The sequence below is a fragment of the Oncorhynchus mykiss genome, chromosome 23, assembly GCF_057628025.1.
Source record: "Oncorhynchus mykiss isolate SJ-2025 chromosome 23, ASM5762802v1, whole genome shotgun sequence".
NCBI classification, from domain to species: Eukaryota; Metazoa; Chordata; class Actinopteri; order Salmoniformes; family Salmonidae; genus Oncorhynchus; species Oncorhynchus mykiss.
Window position 1 is genome coordinate 12,183,835 of NC_143044.1, and position 18,164 is coordinate 12,201,998.

The 18,164-nt window shown below is 43.6% G+C and overlaps 1 protein-coding gene across 1 annotated transcript in view; it reads right to left on the reverse strand.

Annotated features, from left to right (window-relative positions):
* Window positions 1-234: 234 nt before the first annotated feature.
* Window positions 235-18,164, reverse strand: part of LOC110502452 (sodium/potassium/calcium exchanger 3) — a 145,483-nt gene continuing 127,553 nt past the window's right edge. The window contains exons 6-17 of the mRNA XM_021580477.3: window positions 15,250-15,353; window positions 15,038-15,112; window positions 14,814-14,839; window positions 14,649-14,702; window positions 9,662-9,789; window positions 9,394-9,554; window positions 8,985-9,252; window positions 8,624-8,790; window positions 7,964-8,078; window positions 6,509-6,621; window positions 3,834-3,899; window positions 235-3,694 (exon numbers count right to left, since the gene is read on the reverse strand). Coding sequence (XP_021436152.1) covers window positions 3,545-3,694; window positions 3,834-3,899; window positions 6,509-6,621; window positions 7,964-8,078; window positions 8,624-8,790; window positions 8,985-9,252; window positions 9,394-9,554; window positions 9,662-9,789; window positions 14,649-14,702; window positions 14,814-14,839; window positions 15,038-15,112; window positions 15,250-15,353 — 1,427 coding nt within the window. The 3' untranslated portion in view covers window positions 235-3,544. The remainder of the gene's footprint in view (window positions 3,695-3,833; window positions 3,900-6,508; window positions 6,622-7,963; window positions 8,079-8,623; window positions 8,791-8,984; window positions 9,253-9,393; window positions 9,555-9,661; window positions 9,790-14,648; window positions 14,703-14,813; window positions 14,840-15,037; window positions 15,113-15,249; window positions 15,354-18,164) is intronic.

Below are 18,164 nucleotides of genomic sequence, written 5' to 3' on the forward strand. Positions count from 1 at the left end.
CTCCAACAATTGTGAATGCCCAATATAATGCCACAACACTTACACAATAAAGGGGCAGTATGTGTTGTGAAATTAGACAGATAATTGACTCGTGAAAATACCAGTTTATTGAGTATCTCTCTTTCACATTCTCTTTCTCCTCTCTTTTTAATTTCACATCTAAAGTTATGTTATATACTTTATGATAAAAGCTTTTCTGGTGGTAGTGTGGAAAGCAACACAAGGATACATGCATTACCTTAAGCAAATATACTTTATTTATGCGGAAGTACCAAAAGTATTCTAAATTACGTCTGAAACATCGGCACACAAAGTAAACCATTCTGTTTTGATCTCCCTGTTCCGGAGGCATACTTCAGGTTATTTGATTAACATTACATCATCAAACTTAGCAATCCTATCAGAAACAACATGCAGTCATCTAGGAGGTCCAGTTCAACAGCCAAGTTTAGTGGCATCTTTAATATGTATCATTCTGATTCAAATTACATTAGAATTACCATTAAATCATGTATTATATTAAAATATATCCATGCAAGTTAACAAAGGACAAGGTGATATCAAAATCTCAAACACAACAAAACAAAGGACTAAGGAGGGTACCAAGGGGGATCTAAGATCATATCTATGAAAATATATGGAACAAATATACAGATTAAGACAAAATATATAAATACATTTACATGTATGTATATATGTACATCAGCAATATATCACCATGTGAACTTCACAAAATATTAAAATATTCCTTTCTTCAAGACCGCTCACCTGCAGATATGAGTCTTGGTGATAGTTTGGTGAATTTCAAGCACATGGTGGTATAGAAGTTGGGGGGGGGGGGGGAGAAACAGCTCATAATAATGGTCGGAATGGCTCAAATGGAATGGCATCAAACACATGGAAACCATGTTTGATATGTGATATCATTCCACCAATTCTGCTCCAGCCATTAAAACGAGCCCTGCCTCCCCAATGAAGGTGCCACCAACCTCCTGTGTTGTATAGTACCTGTTTTCAGATTATAATCCTCATCAAAACCAGGGATAAATGAACAGCAGCACAACATGACATCTGACCATATTTGTCAATGGTATTATGGCTAAGGATGAATATGTCACTGGTTAACATTTCAGTTAGATGTGCCACTGAAGATATCTTTTCAACTTAATGTATTGAATGCTGCATGGGGATATTTGTATGATATTGGCCAATTAGAACTAGTTAGGAGTCTTTGACTTATAGGCTTGGTAGATATGTAGATAAGTCACTTTTCATATCAAGCTTCCAGTGCAGACTTCTGTAAACCACTTAGCTTTAGTCTGCCCTACAAGATACATTTTACTCTCTTGACAGAGGGATGTGCAACTGTACATACCATCTAGAAATGTGCCTTCAATCAAATGAAAAGAAACAACATATTTACATTGTAAAGCTCATCATTATTGCATTATAAATGATTTTACATTTTAAAAACCCTGTTTTCCTTTGACATTAGAGTTGTGCTCCGTCTCTACACATTTCCCAAGACAAATAAATATATGAACAAAAAAACAAACGATAAACATTCTTCAAAATAAATGCAACCCTAATACTTTGTACATTGAGACTTTTTTTTTAATCATCATTTACGTATTTGAGATATTGTGTTATTGGTCCATAAAATGAGTGTTCACAAGATGTCATTCAGAGCAGTTTGTAAAGCAAGTTTTTTTTTTTCATCCAATAAATGTGTGTTATTTGCATTTATGAAGAAAAAAAACTACCAGATGAAAAAACTTAGTTTTTACAGATGGTTTTAGAGCTCTATTCAATCTGTAAAACTGGAGCGTTACAGATTCGCAACAGAAATGTAAAAGTAATTCCCGATTGAGTCGACTATACGCAGCGTTTACCGTTAATGTAAACTCTGCTAAAGCGGGAACATTGCCTTTAAATTTCAATCCCGCTTTAAAACTGAATTTCTGCGATGCGGATTGAATGGAGCCCTTAGTCTGTTGTGTGTTTACAGTGGTGTGATGAATATATTTTGTAAAGGTGAAATAAAGGTGCGATGGTGTTACTAACATAGCAAACATTCAATCAACGCACGACTGGTTGGTTTGCCTTGAACAAGTGTCCTAGAATCCCCTGCATGTCTACAGATTACGTCTGATATAATCCCCAAAACTAAAGGCGTAAAGGACATAAGAACTGATTTAAATGTAGCACAACCTACCATCTGGACAAATCTAAACATTGTGCATTACAAAAAATGAATTACCGCAGCTCAACCAACATCAGGTCAGCCAAAGTTCAGATGCTTTATTTAAAGCGCATCTCTACCTTTATGAATCATAACACTGGGAGTACTCATTAGTACAGAAATGCCTAATTTCCTCTGTGTGTCGGTGGAACAGGAAATCCATCCTTTATACAGGAAGTCCATCTAGGCAATGTACATTTGGTAAAAAGTTACTTGGAACAAGAAAATGTCTGTAATAATCCAATACTGTGCTGTAGTTCATGGTTGTGCCCCTATGTGGCAGCACATATCATTCTCTTGAGCTCCATTTGTGGAAAAAAGGAGTTTACAGTTTCACAAAGTTTGCTTCATTTGACCAGAATGCCATAATAATCAGCAAGTAGGGACACTCATTGTCATTGAAACAGAGACCGTCTCCCACCTTGGACAGACACCACATATGATATACTTCAGTGCAGTCTCACTGAATAGGTTTGACTTTGCTAAGGATGCATTTTCTTCGTGTGACGATCTAAATCATGTCCGTCATAGAGTAAATGCTCAGAATACTTTTAGTAGAGATTCCTCTTTTGCAAGAGTCAAAGGAATGTTGAAAGGTTGTTTCCCCTAAAAGTGACTTTAGACTGGAGTCTCATAACATGCCAAGGGGTTGTTGGTGTCACTACTCTCTACAGACAGTATCTCCAAAATTAGCTCATCTTCAAGACCAACCGGGTTGGTTTGGATTTAAAATAAATAACATTCAATAAATTAATAAATAGAATATCTGCCTGCATGTATTTACAAAGCGGGAAACATTAACATTGTTCAAACAACACTATTCCAGTACACATTATAGACTCGTATAAGACCGGCTTTCATCAAAGCCAGTTAGCAGCTAATAAACATTACATTAGAAATTGTCAGCAAAATCACACGGTAGACTATAATGCAGTTTCAGACACCTTTACAAAAGTCCTAAACAAATAAAAATCTTCACATCAAAGTAGGCAATAGTCGACAAAAAAAGCTTTGTTCACACGTCCTGTGTGAAAGCTTTTTACAAGTCAGTTTGTGCTCCTGCATGTGTGCCCAGTTTATCTCCTCTTTAAACCACACACACACACACACACACACACACACACACACACACACACACACACACACACACACACACACACACTACTCCCTATTGCACTGACCATAAAGAAAATAATAATAATACAAATATCTGAGGTGCAGACAGATCCCTCCCAAGCCGGACCATCTCCTGGAGAGTGGAGGATGGGGAGGAGAAAGAGAAGGGAGAGTGAGAACTGGGTCTCAGCGGTCTCTGCAGGTGGGCAGGTTGACAAAGGTGAAGACGTTGTACTCAATGAGGATGGAGAAGCAGAGAAAGATGCAGTACATGAGCAGACACACCAGGCCCAAACGACGGTCCAGTTTCCACCCATTCAGATGTACCCCCAGGACCTAAGAGAGCGAGGGAAGAGATTAAGGAATTACATTTATGGTTGCTCTACTCAAATGTAATTCTGCATAGACTGTAAAATACAATACACAAGTATATTTTATTCTTTAAAATCTTAGACATATACATGGAATGACTCACTGTGAGGAACACAGACCCCAACAGAAGTCCCACAGAGAAGATGAGCCCTTTGCTGTTCAGTTTAATCTAAGAGAAGAAAGGTTTAAACAGGCACAGAAGAAGTTAAACCATGGGGTTGGGAACTGATTTACAACACTTTTGCACCGGTATGAAGTGTACACCTGCTATTTCCAGAAGAGAATAATAGTTTCAAAAACACAAGTTACACCACCAAACGATTATATGGTCTTATGCCAGCTCTTTTTTTGGGGGCCCTTTTGAAAAGTTTACAGTATCCATTAGCTGTTCTCTGTACAGTGCATTCGGAAAGTATTCAGACCCCTTTACCTTTTCCACATTTTGTTACGTTACAGCCTACAGCTGCTCCATCGAGAGCATCCTGACTGGTTGTAGCACTGCCTGGTAGTGCAACTGCTCGGCCTCAAGGCAAAAAAAGAGCGTAGTGCGTATGGCCCAGTACATCACAGCTTCCTGCCATCCAGGACCTCTATACCAGGCAGTGTAAATGGTCAAAGACTCCAGCCACCCTAGTCATACACTGTTCTCTCTGCTACCGTACGGCAAGCAGTACCAGAGTGCCAAGTCTAGGTCCAAAAGGCTTCTTAACAGATCTACCCCCAATTCATAAGACTCATGAACAGCTAATCAAATGGCTACCCAGACTATTTGCATTCGCCCCCCCCCCCCCCCCTCTTTTATGCTGCTGTTTATCACTTTGACTCTACCTACATGTACATATTATCTCAATTACTCTGTACCGGTACTCCCTGTATATAGCCTCGCTACCGTTATTTTACTGCTGCCCTCATTTAAAAAAAAAATTATTTAAGAAAAATTAGTGTTAACTGCATTGCTGGTTAAGAGCTTGTAAGTAAGTATTTCACTGTAAGGTCACCTGTTGTGTTTGGTGCATGTGACAAATAATATTTGATTTATTCTAAAATGGGTTAAATTATATATTTTTCTCATCAATCTACACACAGTACCCCATAATGACAAAAGCAAAAATGTATAAATGTATTAAATATAAAATAGTATTCAGACCCTTTGCTATAAGACTCGAAATTGAGCTCAGGTGCATCCGGTTTCCATTGATCATCCTTGATGTTCCTACAACTTGATGGGAAGTCCACCTGTGGTAAATTCAATTGATTGGACATGATTTGGAAAGGCACACACCTGTCTATATAAGGTCCCACAGTTAACAGCACTTGTCTGAGCTAAAACCTAGCCATGAGGTCGAAGGAATTGTCCGTAGAGCTCCGAGACAGGATTGTGTTGAGGCACGATCTGGGGAAGGGTACCAAAACATTTCTGCAGCATTGCAGGTCCCCAAGAACACAGTAGACTCCATAATTCTTAAATGAAAGAAGTTGGAACCACCAAGACTCTTCCTAGAGCTGGCCATATGGCCATACTGAGCAATCGGGGGAGAAGTGCCTGGTCAGGGAGGTGATCAAGGACCCAATGGTCAATCTGTGGACATGGGAAAACCTTCCAGAAGCACAGCCATCTCTGCAGCACTCCACCAATCAGGCCTTTATGGTAGAGTGGCCAGACGGAAGCCACTCCTCAGTAAAAGGCACATGACAGCACAATTGGAGTTTGCCAAAAGGCATCTAAAGACTCTCAGACCATGAGAAACAAGATTCTCTGGTCTGATGGAACCAAGATTGAACTCTTTTTTTTTGGCTTCAGGACAAGTCTCCGAATGTCCTTGACCGGCCCAGCCAGGGCCCGGACTAGAACCTGATCGGACTTCTCTGGAGAGACCTGTTCAGCGACGCTCCCCATCCAACCTGACAGAGCTTGAGAGGATCTGCAGAGAAGATGTGTAGATTGATGGAAAAAAATGATGTAATCAATTTTAGAATAAGGCTGTAACATAACAAAATGTGGAAAAAGTCAACTGCTTCTACACCTGCATTGCTTGCTGTTTGGGGTCTTAGGCTGGGTTTCTGTACAGCACTCTGTGACATCAGCTGATGTAATAAGGGCTTTATAAATACATTTTATTGAAGGGGTCTGAATATGTTTCCGAATGCACTGTATCTCACTCCTACATTAGCCCCCAATACTCAGCTCAATTCCCTAACACACAGTCAAAGCCTTCATTGGGAATAATCATGTAACACGCCACACTCCAAAAGCAGCAAGGCAGCAAAAGCTTGTCTGTCTGCTCCAGGGAACAGATGAATGTAGCCATTCCTTCACTGCCACAGCACCCCCACGTGTGTTTTATCTAGTGTGATTCTGGCACAGTGGGCTACAGGTGCACTCAACACTGTATTTCTCTTGGACTGCTGACAGCTACTTTTCTCCCATCTCTTTCAGGTGTTAGGACCCAGTCACATGTCAAACTGGAATATATATGTTTATCTACAGTGATCACAAATAGCAGATGCTCCAATGGCTACGTAAACATGTCATGACACTGACTAATACTGTACATAAACATACATAACATTGGTGCCATTTGACAGGAGCTGAGAGGGCTCTGGACAGAATATCAATTGTGTCATCTCTCACAATATAAAGCAACATCAATATTACCGTCACAGAATAGACCTATCACGTATAAGTTTCAGATGTCCGTTTTTATTGTGCATTTCTGATAGTGGTTTACTAAAGACCTTACACAGCCAGGGTTAGGAGAAACAGTGTTTGTTACTCACGTAGGAGCCGTAGTTGATGGCAAGAGTCTGCAGGGCCCAGGGAAGGCCCAGTCCAATAAGGATATCAAACACATTGCTGCCTATAGAGTTAGACACAGCCATGTCCCCAAAACCTGAGAGACACAGCAAGAGGGAGCGAGAGAGAGAAAGGGATGGAAACCGGGAGGGAGAAAAAAAGAGAGGCAAAGAAAGAGAGGGAGAGAGAGAGAAAGAAAGAAATCAATAGACAGAGACGTTGGTCAACATCGGTAACATAAATAAAGAATTCTGACTTACTGAGATAATCAGGTTGCCACAAACAACAAATATAACAACAACAAACAGACTGCCATGGAATGTGTTTCCATTTCCCTCTCTCAGACTCTGATTAATTTTTGAAAGGGGAGCGATAATTAACACATAACAGAAATCAAGGATGGAGGAAGGCGCCACACTGGGTTCTCTTCAGTCCACCCGTCCCCATCATTTCCACACGACTTGGTCACAGAGGCAGATGACAACCTCTCCCCTCTTCGTATTTTGCTCATTGTTTTGCATTGCTCGTAACTTATTTTTTAACTTATTGCTGCTACCGTCTCTTATGCCAGAAAATAACTTCTGGATATTAGAACAGCGATTACTCACCTCGAAAAGGAAGAAACTTTTTCCTTTAACGAGTTCGACAAGAAGGACACACTGCTTTCCCGTGAACAGGCCCAAATCCCCATCATTTGCATGAAGAAAAGACGGAGAAAGGGGGGCGGATGTCGGACTGCCTTCTGAGAATTCGTAGGCAAGCGAGTAAACTTCCACTGCCAACGTGCAATCATTGGAAAATAAAATCGATGACCTACGATCAAGATTATTCTACCAACGGGACATTAAAAACGGTAGTATCTTATGTTTCACAGAGTCGTGGATGAACAACGACATGGATAATGTAGAGCTTGTGGGATTTTCCAGAACAGAGAAGCTACGTCTGGTAAGACTAGGGGTGGGGGTATGTGTCTATTTGTCAATAACAGCTGGTGCGTGTTGTCTAATATTAAAGATGTTTCGAGGTATTGCTCGCCTGAGGTAGAGTACCTTATGATAAGTTGTAGACCACACTATCTACCAAGAGCATTCTCATCTATATTATTCGTAGCTGTCTATTTACCACCACAAACCAATGCTGTGACTAAGACTGCACTCAACCAACTCTATAAGGCCATCAGCCAACAAGCCATCAGCCAGAAGCGGCGCTCCTAGTGGCCGCGAACTTTAATGCAGGCAAACTTTTACCTCGCTGTTTATTATCAGCGAGTAGCAGCAGTGTACAAAACAAATGGGGGGGTTAATGTAAATAGTCCGGTGGCCATTTGATTAATTGTTCAGCAGTCTTATGGCTTGGGGTAGAAACTGTTAAGGACACTTATTGTATTCGGCGCATGTGACAAATAAAGTTTGATTTGGTAGAGTACTCTGTGTTCTCACCTTGCCGTGCCACTATAAGACTGGCCATGCAATCAGGGACACTGGTGCCAGCTGCCAGGAAGGTGATGCCCATGATGACGTCGGGGATACCGAGAGTAAATCCGATCACTGTCACCTGAAGGGAAGAGACAGTTTATTTTTAAATAATTCTCCCCAATTTCGTGGTATCCAATTGGTAGTCGCAATCTAGTCCCATCGCTGCAACTCATGTACGGATTTGGCAGAGGCAAAGGTCGAGATCCGTGCATCCTCCGAAACACAAACCAACCAAGCCACGCTGCTATTTGACACAATGCCCACTTAACCCGGAAGCCAGCTGCACCAATGGGTCTGAGGAAACACTGTACACCTGGCGACCGTGTCAGTGTGCATTGCGCCCGGCCCGCCACAGGAATCGCTAGAGCCCGATGGGACAAGAACATCCCGGCTGGCCAAACCCTCCCCTGACCCGGTCGTCACTGGGCCAATTGTGCGCTGCCCCACGGGTTTTTTCGGTCGTGGCCGGTTGCGACAGAGCCTGGACTTGAACCAGGATCTCTAGTGGCACAGGTAGCACTGTGATGCAGTGCCTCTGCGCCACTTGGGAGGCATCAGTGTTGTATGCACGCGTGTGTGTGTGTGTGCGTGTGTGCGTGCGTGTGTGTGTGTGCGTGCCCTCACCATCCAGACCATGACATAGGAAAAACCAGCAATCCAGAGGGTGGAAGTGACGAAGGAGACCATGAACCATCTCTCCCAGCGAGTGTTGGCACAGTTAGGCACCGTGAAGAACAACAGCAGGCACAGAGGCCAGGCCAACAGCCACTTGATCTTATTACAGCACCCAGCTAGAGAAAGAGATGGAGGGAGAGGGAAAGAAGAGATGCAGTTTCAATGTGTGTTCTTTGCTGGATTTACATTAATTGATGTTTTTATTGAGGAAATCTAAAAATACCTTTAGGCGAGTGTTGACCAACACAATAAAGAGAGCTCAGAGAGACTGAACGTTTTTGAAACCCTGTAACGTTATATTGGTTTTTACCTGGGACGTGAAAGGGCACAAAAGGTCCCTCCCCTACGTCCTCCTCCTCTTCATCGTTCTCATTATTCTCATTGTCTTCGTTCTCGTTTTCAGTCTCGTTGCCGGCCTCCACATCTCCCCTGTCGTCCTCTCCATGGTGACCACGGCGACCTTTGACTCCCCTTTCAGGCCCGCCCAGTCCGTTCTCCAGGCCCCGTCTACTGCCGACCTTCACTGTGACCTCTGAGTCTCCGTTAGTGAACGGCCGGGTGCTAATCAGACGCTGTCTCTTCACAAATACATGCATACGCACATGTCATATGCTGTACAAACATTTTCAAAATAAGTATGCTGTAAGAATACAGTTTATTCACACCCACAAAGCAAACAGAAACACGGCCACGTTTGCAGAAGGCATGTGTGGTCATACCTCAGTGATGAGCATGCGTGAGGCCATGGAGAGGCGTGTGCGAGGGGAGAAGTGGCTGGTGATCATGATCCTCATGCCGGCTTCAGAGAAGGACAGCTGGTGGGGGTAGGCTGACAGCAACTCATCTACCATCAACACTGACTGCTTTCTGTGGAAGTTAGCTACAGGAGACATACACACAGAGAGAGAGAGAGACGTGAGCGATGTGAGAGAGAGAGAGATGAGACAAACACACAGACACATGTATGGCAGAACGGTCAGACTGTACTTTTCTTCAGCAGGACAGCGCTGGCATCACAGTTGTCATCCAGGTCAGCGTTACTGGCTGTGCCGTTCCCCAGGCTGGACGAGTTCTTCTTCCGCCTCTCCAGGAAATGCACAATGTTCGAGTTAAACCTATACACATAAAGGAACAAGAGTTAAACCTTTTTATTTATTTATTTTACCTTTATTTAACCAGGTAGGCAAGTTGAGAACAAGTTCTCATTTACAATTGCGACCTGGCCAAGATAAAGCAAAGCAGTTCGACAGATACAACAACACAGAGTTACACATGGAGTAAAACAAACATACAGTCAATAATAAAGTATAAACAAGTCTATATACAATGTGAGCAAATGAGGTGAGAAGGGAGGTAAAGGCAAAAAAAGGCCTTGGTGGCAAGGTAAATACAATATAGCAAGTAAAACACTGGAATGGTAGTTTTGCAATGGAAGAATGTGCAAAGTAGAAATAAAAATAATGGGGTGCAAAGGAGCAAAATAAATAAATAAATTAAATACAGTTGGGAAAGAGGTAGTTGATAGGGCTAAATTATATGTGGGCTATGTACAGGTGCAGTAATCTGTGAGCTGCTCTGACAGTTGGTGCTTAAAGCTAGTGAGGGAGATAAGTGTTTCCAGTTTCAGAGATTTTTGTAGTTCGTTCCAGTCATTGGCAGCAGAGAACTGGAAAGAGAGGCGGCCAAAGAAAGAATTGGTTTTGGGGGTGACTAGAGAGATATACCTGCTGGAGCGTGTGCTACAGGTGGGAGATGCTATGGTGACCAGCGAGCTGAGATAAGGGGGGACTTTACCTAGCAGGGTCTTGTAGATGACATGGAGCCAGTGGGTTTGGCGACGAGTATGAAGCGAGGGCCAGCCAACGAGAGCGTACAGGTCGCAATGGTGGGTAGTGTATGGGGCTTTGGTGACAAAACGGATTGCACTGTGATAGACTGCATCCAGTTTGTTGAGTAGGGTATTGGAGGCTATTTTGTAAATTACATCGCCAAAGTCGAGGATTGGTAGGATGGTCAGTTTTACAAGGGTATATTTGGCAGCATGAGTGAAGGATGCTTTGTTGCGAAATAGGAAGCCAATTCTAGATTTAACTTTGGATTGGAGATGTTTGATATGGGTCTGGAAGGAGAGTTTACAGTCTAACCAGACACCTAAGTATTTGTAGTTGTCCACGTATTCTAAGTCAGAGCCGTCCAGAGTAGTGATGTTGGACAGGCGGGTAGGTGCAGGTAGTGATCGGTTGAAGAGCATGCATTTAGTTTTACTTGTATTTAAGAGCAGTTGGAGGCCACGGAAGGAGAGTTGTATGGCATTGAAGCTTGCCTGGAGGGTTGTTAACACAGTGTCCAAAGAAGGGCCGGAAGTATACAGAATGGTGTCGTCTGCGTAGAGGTGGATCAGAGACTCACCAGCAGCAAGAGCGACCTCATTGATGTATACAGAGAAGAGAGTCGGTCCAAGAATTGAACCCTGTGGCACCCCCATAGAGACTGCCAGAGGTCCGGACAACAGACCCTCAGATTTGACACACTGAACTCTATCAGAGAAGTAGTTGGTGAACCAGGCGAGGCAATCATTTGAGAAACCAAGGCTTTTGAGTCTGCCGATGAGGATGTGGTGATTGACAGAGTCGAAAGCCTTGGCCAGATCAATGAATACGGCTGCACAGTAATGTTTCTTATCGATGGCGGTTAAGATATCGTTTAGGACCTTGAGCGTGGCTGAGGTGCACCCATGACCAGCTCTGAAACCAGATTGCATAGCAGAGAAGGTATGGTGAGATTCAAAATGGTCGGTAATCTGTTTGTTGACTTGGCTTTCGAAGACCTTAGAAAGGCATGGTAGGATAGATATAGGTCTGTAGCAGTTTGGGTCAAGAGTGTCCCCCCCTTTGAAGAGGGGGATGACCGCAGCTGCTTTCCAATCTTTGGGAATCTCAGACGACACGAAAGAGAGGTTGAACAGGCTAGTAATAGGGGTGGCAACAATTTCGGCAGATAATTTTAGAAAGAAAGGGTCCAGATTGTCTAGCCCGGCTGATTTGTAGGGGTCCAGATTTTGCAGCTCTTTCAGAACATCAGCTGAATGGATTTGGGAGAAGGAGAAATGGGGAAGGCTTGGGCGAGTTGCTGTTGGGGGTGCAGTGCTGTTGACAGGGGTAGGAGTAGCCAGGTGGAAAGCATGGCCAGCAGTAGAAAAATGCTTATTGAAATTTTCAATTATGGTGGATTTATCAGTGGTGACAGTGTTTCCTATCTTCAGTGCAGTGGGCAGCTGGGAGGAGGTGTTCTTATTCTCCATGGACTTTACAGTGTCCCAGAACTTTTTTGAGTTAGTGTTGCAAGAAGCAAATTTCTGCTTGAAAAAGCTAGCCTTGGCTTTTCTAACTGCCTGTGTATAATGGTTTCTAGCTTCCCTGAACAGCTGCATATCACGGGGGCTGTTCGATGCTAATGCAGAACGCCATAGGACGTTTTTGTGTTGATTAAGGGCAGTCAGGTCTGGGGAGAACCAAGGGCTATATCTGTTCCTGGTTCTAAATTTCTTGAATGGGGCATGTTTATTTAAGATGGTTAGGAAGGCATTTTAAAAAAATATCCAGGCATCCTCTACTGACGGGATGAGGTCAATATCCTTCCAGGATACCCCGGCCAGGTCGATTAGAAAGGCCTGCTCGCTGAAGTGTTTCAGGGAGCGTTTTACAGTGATGAGAGGAGGTCGTTTGACCGCTGACCCATTACGGATGCAGGCAATGAGGCAGTGATCGCTGAGATCTTGGTTGAAGACAGCAGAGGTGTATTTAGAGGGGAAGTTGGTTAGGATGATATCTATGAGGGTGCCCGTGTTTAAGGCTTTGGGGAGGTACCTGGTAGGTTCATTGATAATTTGTGTGAGATTGAGGGCATCAAGTTTAGATTGTAGGATGGCTGGGGTGTTAAGCATGTTCCAGTTTAGGTCGCCTAGCAGCACGAGCTCTGAAGATAGATGGGGGGCAATCAGTTCACATATGGTGTCCAGAGCACAGCTGGGGGCAGAGGGTGGTCTATAGCAGGCGGCAACGGTGAGAGACTTGTTTTTAGAAAGGTGGATTTTTAAAAGTAGAAGTTCAAATTGTTTGGGTACAGACCTGGATAGTAGGACAGAACTCTGCAGGCTATCTTTGCAGTAAATTGCAACACCGCCCCCTTTGGCAGTTCTATCTTGTCTGAAAATGTTGTAGTTTGGAATTAAAATGTCTGAATTTTTGGTGGTCTTCCTAAGCCAGGATTCAGACACAGCTAGAACATCCGGGTTGGCAGAGTGTGCTAAAGCAGTGAATAGAACAAACTTAGGGAGGAGGCTTCTAATGTTAACATGCATGAAACCAAGGCTATTACGGTTACAGAAGTCGTCAAAAGAGAGCGCCTGGGGAATAGGAGTGGAGCTAGGCACTGCAGGGCCTGGATTCACCTCTACATCGCCAGAGGAACATAGGAGGAGTAGAATAAGGGTGCGACTAAAAGCAATAAGAATTGGTCGTCTAGAACGTCTGGAACAGAGAGTAAAAGGAGGTTTCTGGGGGCGATAAAATAGCATCAAGGTATAATGTACAGACAAAGGTAAGGTAGGATGTGAATACAGTGGAGGTAAACCTAGGTATTGAGTGATGAAGAGAGAGATATTGTCTCTAGAAACATCATTGAAACCAGGAGATGTCATTGCATGTGTGGGTGGTGGAACTAATAGGTTGGATAAGGTATAGTGAGCAGGACTAGAGGCTCTACAGTGAAATAAGCCAATAAACACTAACCAGAACAGCAATGGACAAGACATATTGACATTAAGGAGAGGCATGCTTAGTCGAGTGATCAAAAGGGTCCAGTGAGTGGAGAGGTTGGTTTAGGGGGACGGCGATTTAGACAGCTAGCCAAGCCAACCGGTAGCAAGATAGCATAGGATGGAGTCTGTTGTTAGCCACCTCTTGCGTTCGGTCAGTAGATTAGTGGGGTTCCGTGTGGTAGAGGGGATTAATCAAAATCACACAACAACAAAAATAAGAACAATAGATATAGTTATAGAGGCCCGAGAAGAAAACATAATAATTCAAATAAATAAATTGTCCGATTGTCTATTCAGAATAGCAGCCGGAAAGACAGCTAACGGTTAGCGGGCCGCAGATGGGCGTTCCGGTAACGTCGCGACAGAGGAGCCAGCCGGATCTCCTTCAGGTAGATAACGTCGGCAGTCCGGTTGTGAAGGCCCGGTGGGGCTCCGCGTAGGCAGTGAAACGGGTCCGGATAGGTGACTGCAGCCCAGGAGTGAATGATGGAACTCAGGCGTGATTGACGGAGCTGGCTAGCACCGGAACAATCGATGTTTGCTCCGGAATCGACGAAAGCCGACTGTCACACGGATAGCAGCTAGCTAGCTGTGAGATCCGGGTATGAATGTCCAGAGAGCAGTTGAAATCCAGGGACATGGAGAGAAAAATTGGTCCGGTATGTTCCGTTCCGAGCCGCGCTGCGCCGTACAAAACTGGCGATAGATTTTCGATAGATTTTCGAACTAAAGGACAGCCGATGACCACAAACCGTGGTTAGCTTCTGATTAGCTTCTGGGCTAGCTCCTGGCTAGCTTCTGGCTAGTTTCTGGCCAGCCTCCTGGAGTTTCTGGCTAGCTTCCTGAAGGATTGCAGATCTGAGGTAAATAATACTTTTTTATAAATATAAATTGGTGAGGCTGGTTGCAGGAGAGTGTTTAGAAGATGAGTTGATGGAAAATAAAAATAAAATGTATGTGAAAAAAGTTGTAAATATATATATATACAGGACACGACAAGACGAGGACAAAAGACGTCTGAACTGCTATGCGATCTTGGATCTTGGACCTTGAACCTAGACAAAGAGGGACAGTACAAGGCTGTGGATACAACTTCATACCTGAAATGGTTTTGAAGTGTGTTTCTGTGTGGTATTGATGGTTTGACAGACTTACTTCATTATCAAAATATAGCCGAAATACATCAGAACCAGTGTCAGAGACTCCCACCTGAAACACACATCAAGCAGGATTCAATTGAAGCTGATTTTTTAACAGCTATACAACACATAACACATAACGTATGTGCTGTATACATAAGAAAGTGAAAGCCATACTTACCATGAAACCTTTTCATCATATATGAACTGTAAGGAGACAAAGAAATATGATACATGGAACACTTGGAAGAATGATTGGACAGTACAGTATTAGCTTTTGGGGTTCACTTTTCTCTGATGTAAACATGAGTATATGGATCCACTCTGTAGATACACCATCTGATCAGCAGGAGGCAACACACTAAGGCCCACTTCAATGGTTTGCAATGGTCAGGCTCCACTCACCACGATAAGAGCAGTGATGGATAGGGTGTAGTACATAGAGTCTCTCATAAGAGACCAACGAGACAGATGCACTGCCTGAGAGAGAGAGAGAGAGAAGGGGAGGGAGAGGAACGGTCCGTAAGAGTGGAAGAGCCAACATTTCACCCCCACGTTTTCATCCCTTCCTGTGTGTCTGTGTCTGTTGCTGTGCAAGCCAAGGTACAGAAACCTACCTGGCCAGCAAATATTCCACACACTCCAATGATGCAGAGGATATTGAAGACCGCTGAGCCCACGATCGTGCCCACCCCCACATCACCTTTAGTGATGAACACACCTGCACAGAGACAGTGAAAAGACAGAACACCCATGGGTTATACAATGGTTAGGAATAGAGGGTTACACACATACATGTAAACTATTGACATGGTTAACATATACAGTATGCATTCAGTTTAAAATATTTGTTATTTATTTCACCTTTATTTAACCAGGTAGACCAGTTGAGAATAAGTTCTCATTTACAACTGCGACCTGGCCAAGATAAAGCAAAGCAGTGTGACAAAGACAACAGAGTTACACATGGGAAAAACAAACGTACAGTCAATAACACAATAGAAAAATCTATGTACAGCGTGTGCAAATGTAGTAAGATTAAGGAGGTAAGGCAATAAATAGGCCACAGTGGCGAAATAATTATAATTTAGCATTAACACTGGAGTGATAGATGTGCAGATGATGATGTGCAAGTAGACATACTGGGGTGCAAAAGAGCAACAAAAAAATTATATGGGGATGAGGTAGTTGGGTGGGCTATTTACAGATGGGCTGTGCACAGGTGCAGTGATCGGTAAACTAGTTATATTGAATATCACTGTCACTCATTAAAAATAAAGTGTTTTTGTCACATACACCGGATAGGTGCAGTTTTACAGGGTCAGCCACAGTAGTACAATCCCCTGGAGCAAATTAGAGTTACGTGCCTTGCTCAAGGGCACACCAACAGATTTTTCACCTTGTTGGCTTGGTATTTGAACAAGTGACCATTTTCAAATCAAATTTTATTTGTCACATTCGCCGAATACAACAAGTGTAGACCTTACCGTGAAATGCTTAATTACAAGCCCTTAACCAACAGTGCAGTTCAAGAAGAGTTAAGAAAATATTTAGCGAATAAACTAAAGTATAAAAAGCAACACAATAACATAACAATAACAAGACTATATACAGGGGGTACCGGGACTGAGTCAGTGTGCGGGGGTACAGGTTAGAGGTAATTTGTACATGTAGGTAGGGGTGACGTGACTATGTATAGATAACAAACAGTGAGTAGCAACACTGTACAAAACAAATGGAGGGGAAGGGGGGTCAATGTAATAGTCCGGTGGCCATTTGATTAATTGTTCAGCAGTCTTATGGCTTGGGGGTAGAAACTGTTAAGGAGCCTTTTGGTCCTAGACTTGGTGCTCCGGTACCACATGCCGTGCGGTAGCATAGAAAACAGTCTATAACTTGGGTGACTGCAGTCTGACAATTTTATGGGCTTTCCTCTGATACCGCCTATTATATAGGTCCTGGATTGCAGGAAGCTTGGCCCCAGTGATGCACTATCCTCTGTAGTGCCTTACGAACAAATGCTGAGCAGTTGCCATACCAGGGGGTGATGCAACCGGTCAGGATGCTCTCGATAGTGCAGCTGTAGAACTTTGAGGATCTGGGGACCCATGCCAAATCTCCTGAAGGGGAAAAAGTGTTGTCATGCCCTCTTCAAGACTATCTTGGTGTGTTTGGACCATGATAGCTCATTGGTGATGTGGACACCAAGGAACTTGAAACTCTCGAACCCGCTCCACTACAGCCTTATTGATGTTAATGGGGGCCTGTTCGGCCACCTTTTCCTGTAGTCCACGATCAGCTCCTTTGTCTTGCTCACATTGAGGGAGAGGTTGTTGTCCTGGCAGTGACCTCCTCCTTATATGCTGTCTCATCGGTCAGTGATCAGACCTACCACTGTTGTGTCATCAGCAAACTTAATGATGGTGTTGGAGTCAAATCAAATTTTATTTGTCACATACACATGGTTAGCAGATGTTAATGCGAGTGTAGTGAACTGTTTGGCCACGCAGTCATAGGTGAACAGAGAGTATAGGATTAAGTACACACCCCTGAGGGGCCCCAGTGTTGGGGATCAGCGTGGCAGACGCGCTGTTGCCTACCCTTACCACCTGGGGCGGTCCGTCAGGAAGTTCAGGATCCAGTTGCAGAGGGAGGTGTTTAGTCCCAGGGTCCTTAGCTTAGTGATGAGCTTTGTGGGCCCTATGGAGTTGAACGCTGAGCTGTAGTCAATGAATAGCATTCTCCTTTAAGTGTTCCTTTTGTCCTGGTGGGAAAGGGCAGTGTGGAGTACGATTGAGATTGCATCATCTGTGGATCTATTGGGGCGGTATGTGAATTGAAGTACATACGGTCACTGTGGGGATGATGTTGTCAATGCACTTATTGATGAAGCCGATGACTGAGGTGGTATACTCCTCAATGCCATTGGATGAATCCCGGAACATATTCCAGTTTGTGCTAGCAAAACAGTCCTGTAGCATAGCATCCTCGTCATCTGACCACTTCCATATTGAGCGAGTCACTGGTACTTCCTGCTTTAGTTTTTGCTTGTAAGCAGGAATCAGGAGGATAGAATTATGGTCAGATTTGCCAAATGGAAGGCAGGGGAGAGCTTTGTATGCATCTCCGTGTGTGGAGTAAAGGTGGTCTGAAGTTTTTTTCCTCTGGTTGCATACGTGACATAATGGTAAAACATTTGTAAAACGGATTTACGTTTGCCTGTATTAAAGTCCCCGGCCAGTACGTGCGCCGCTTCTGGGTGAGCATTTTCTTGTTTGATTATGGCCTTATAGAGTTGTTTGAGTGAGGTCTTAGTGCCAGCATCGGTTTGTAAATAGACAGCTACGAATAATATAGATGAGAACCCTTGGAAGATAGTGTTGTCTACAGCTTATCATAAGGTACTCTACCTCAGGCGAGCAATACCTCGAGACTTCTTTAATATTAGACATCGCGCACCAGCTGTTTTGACAAAAAGACACATACCCCCACTCCTCGCTTTACCAGACGTAGCTTCTCTGTTCTGCCGGTA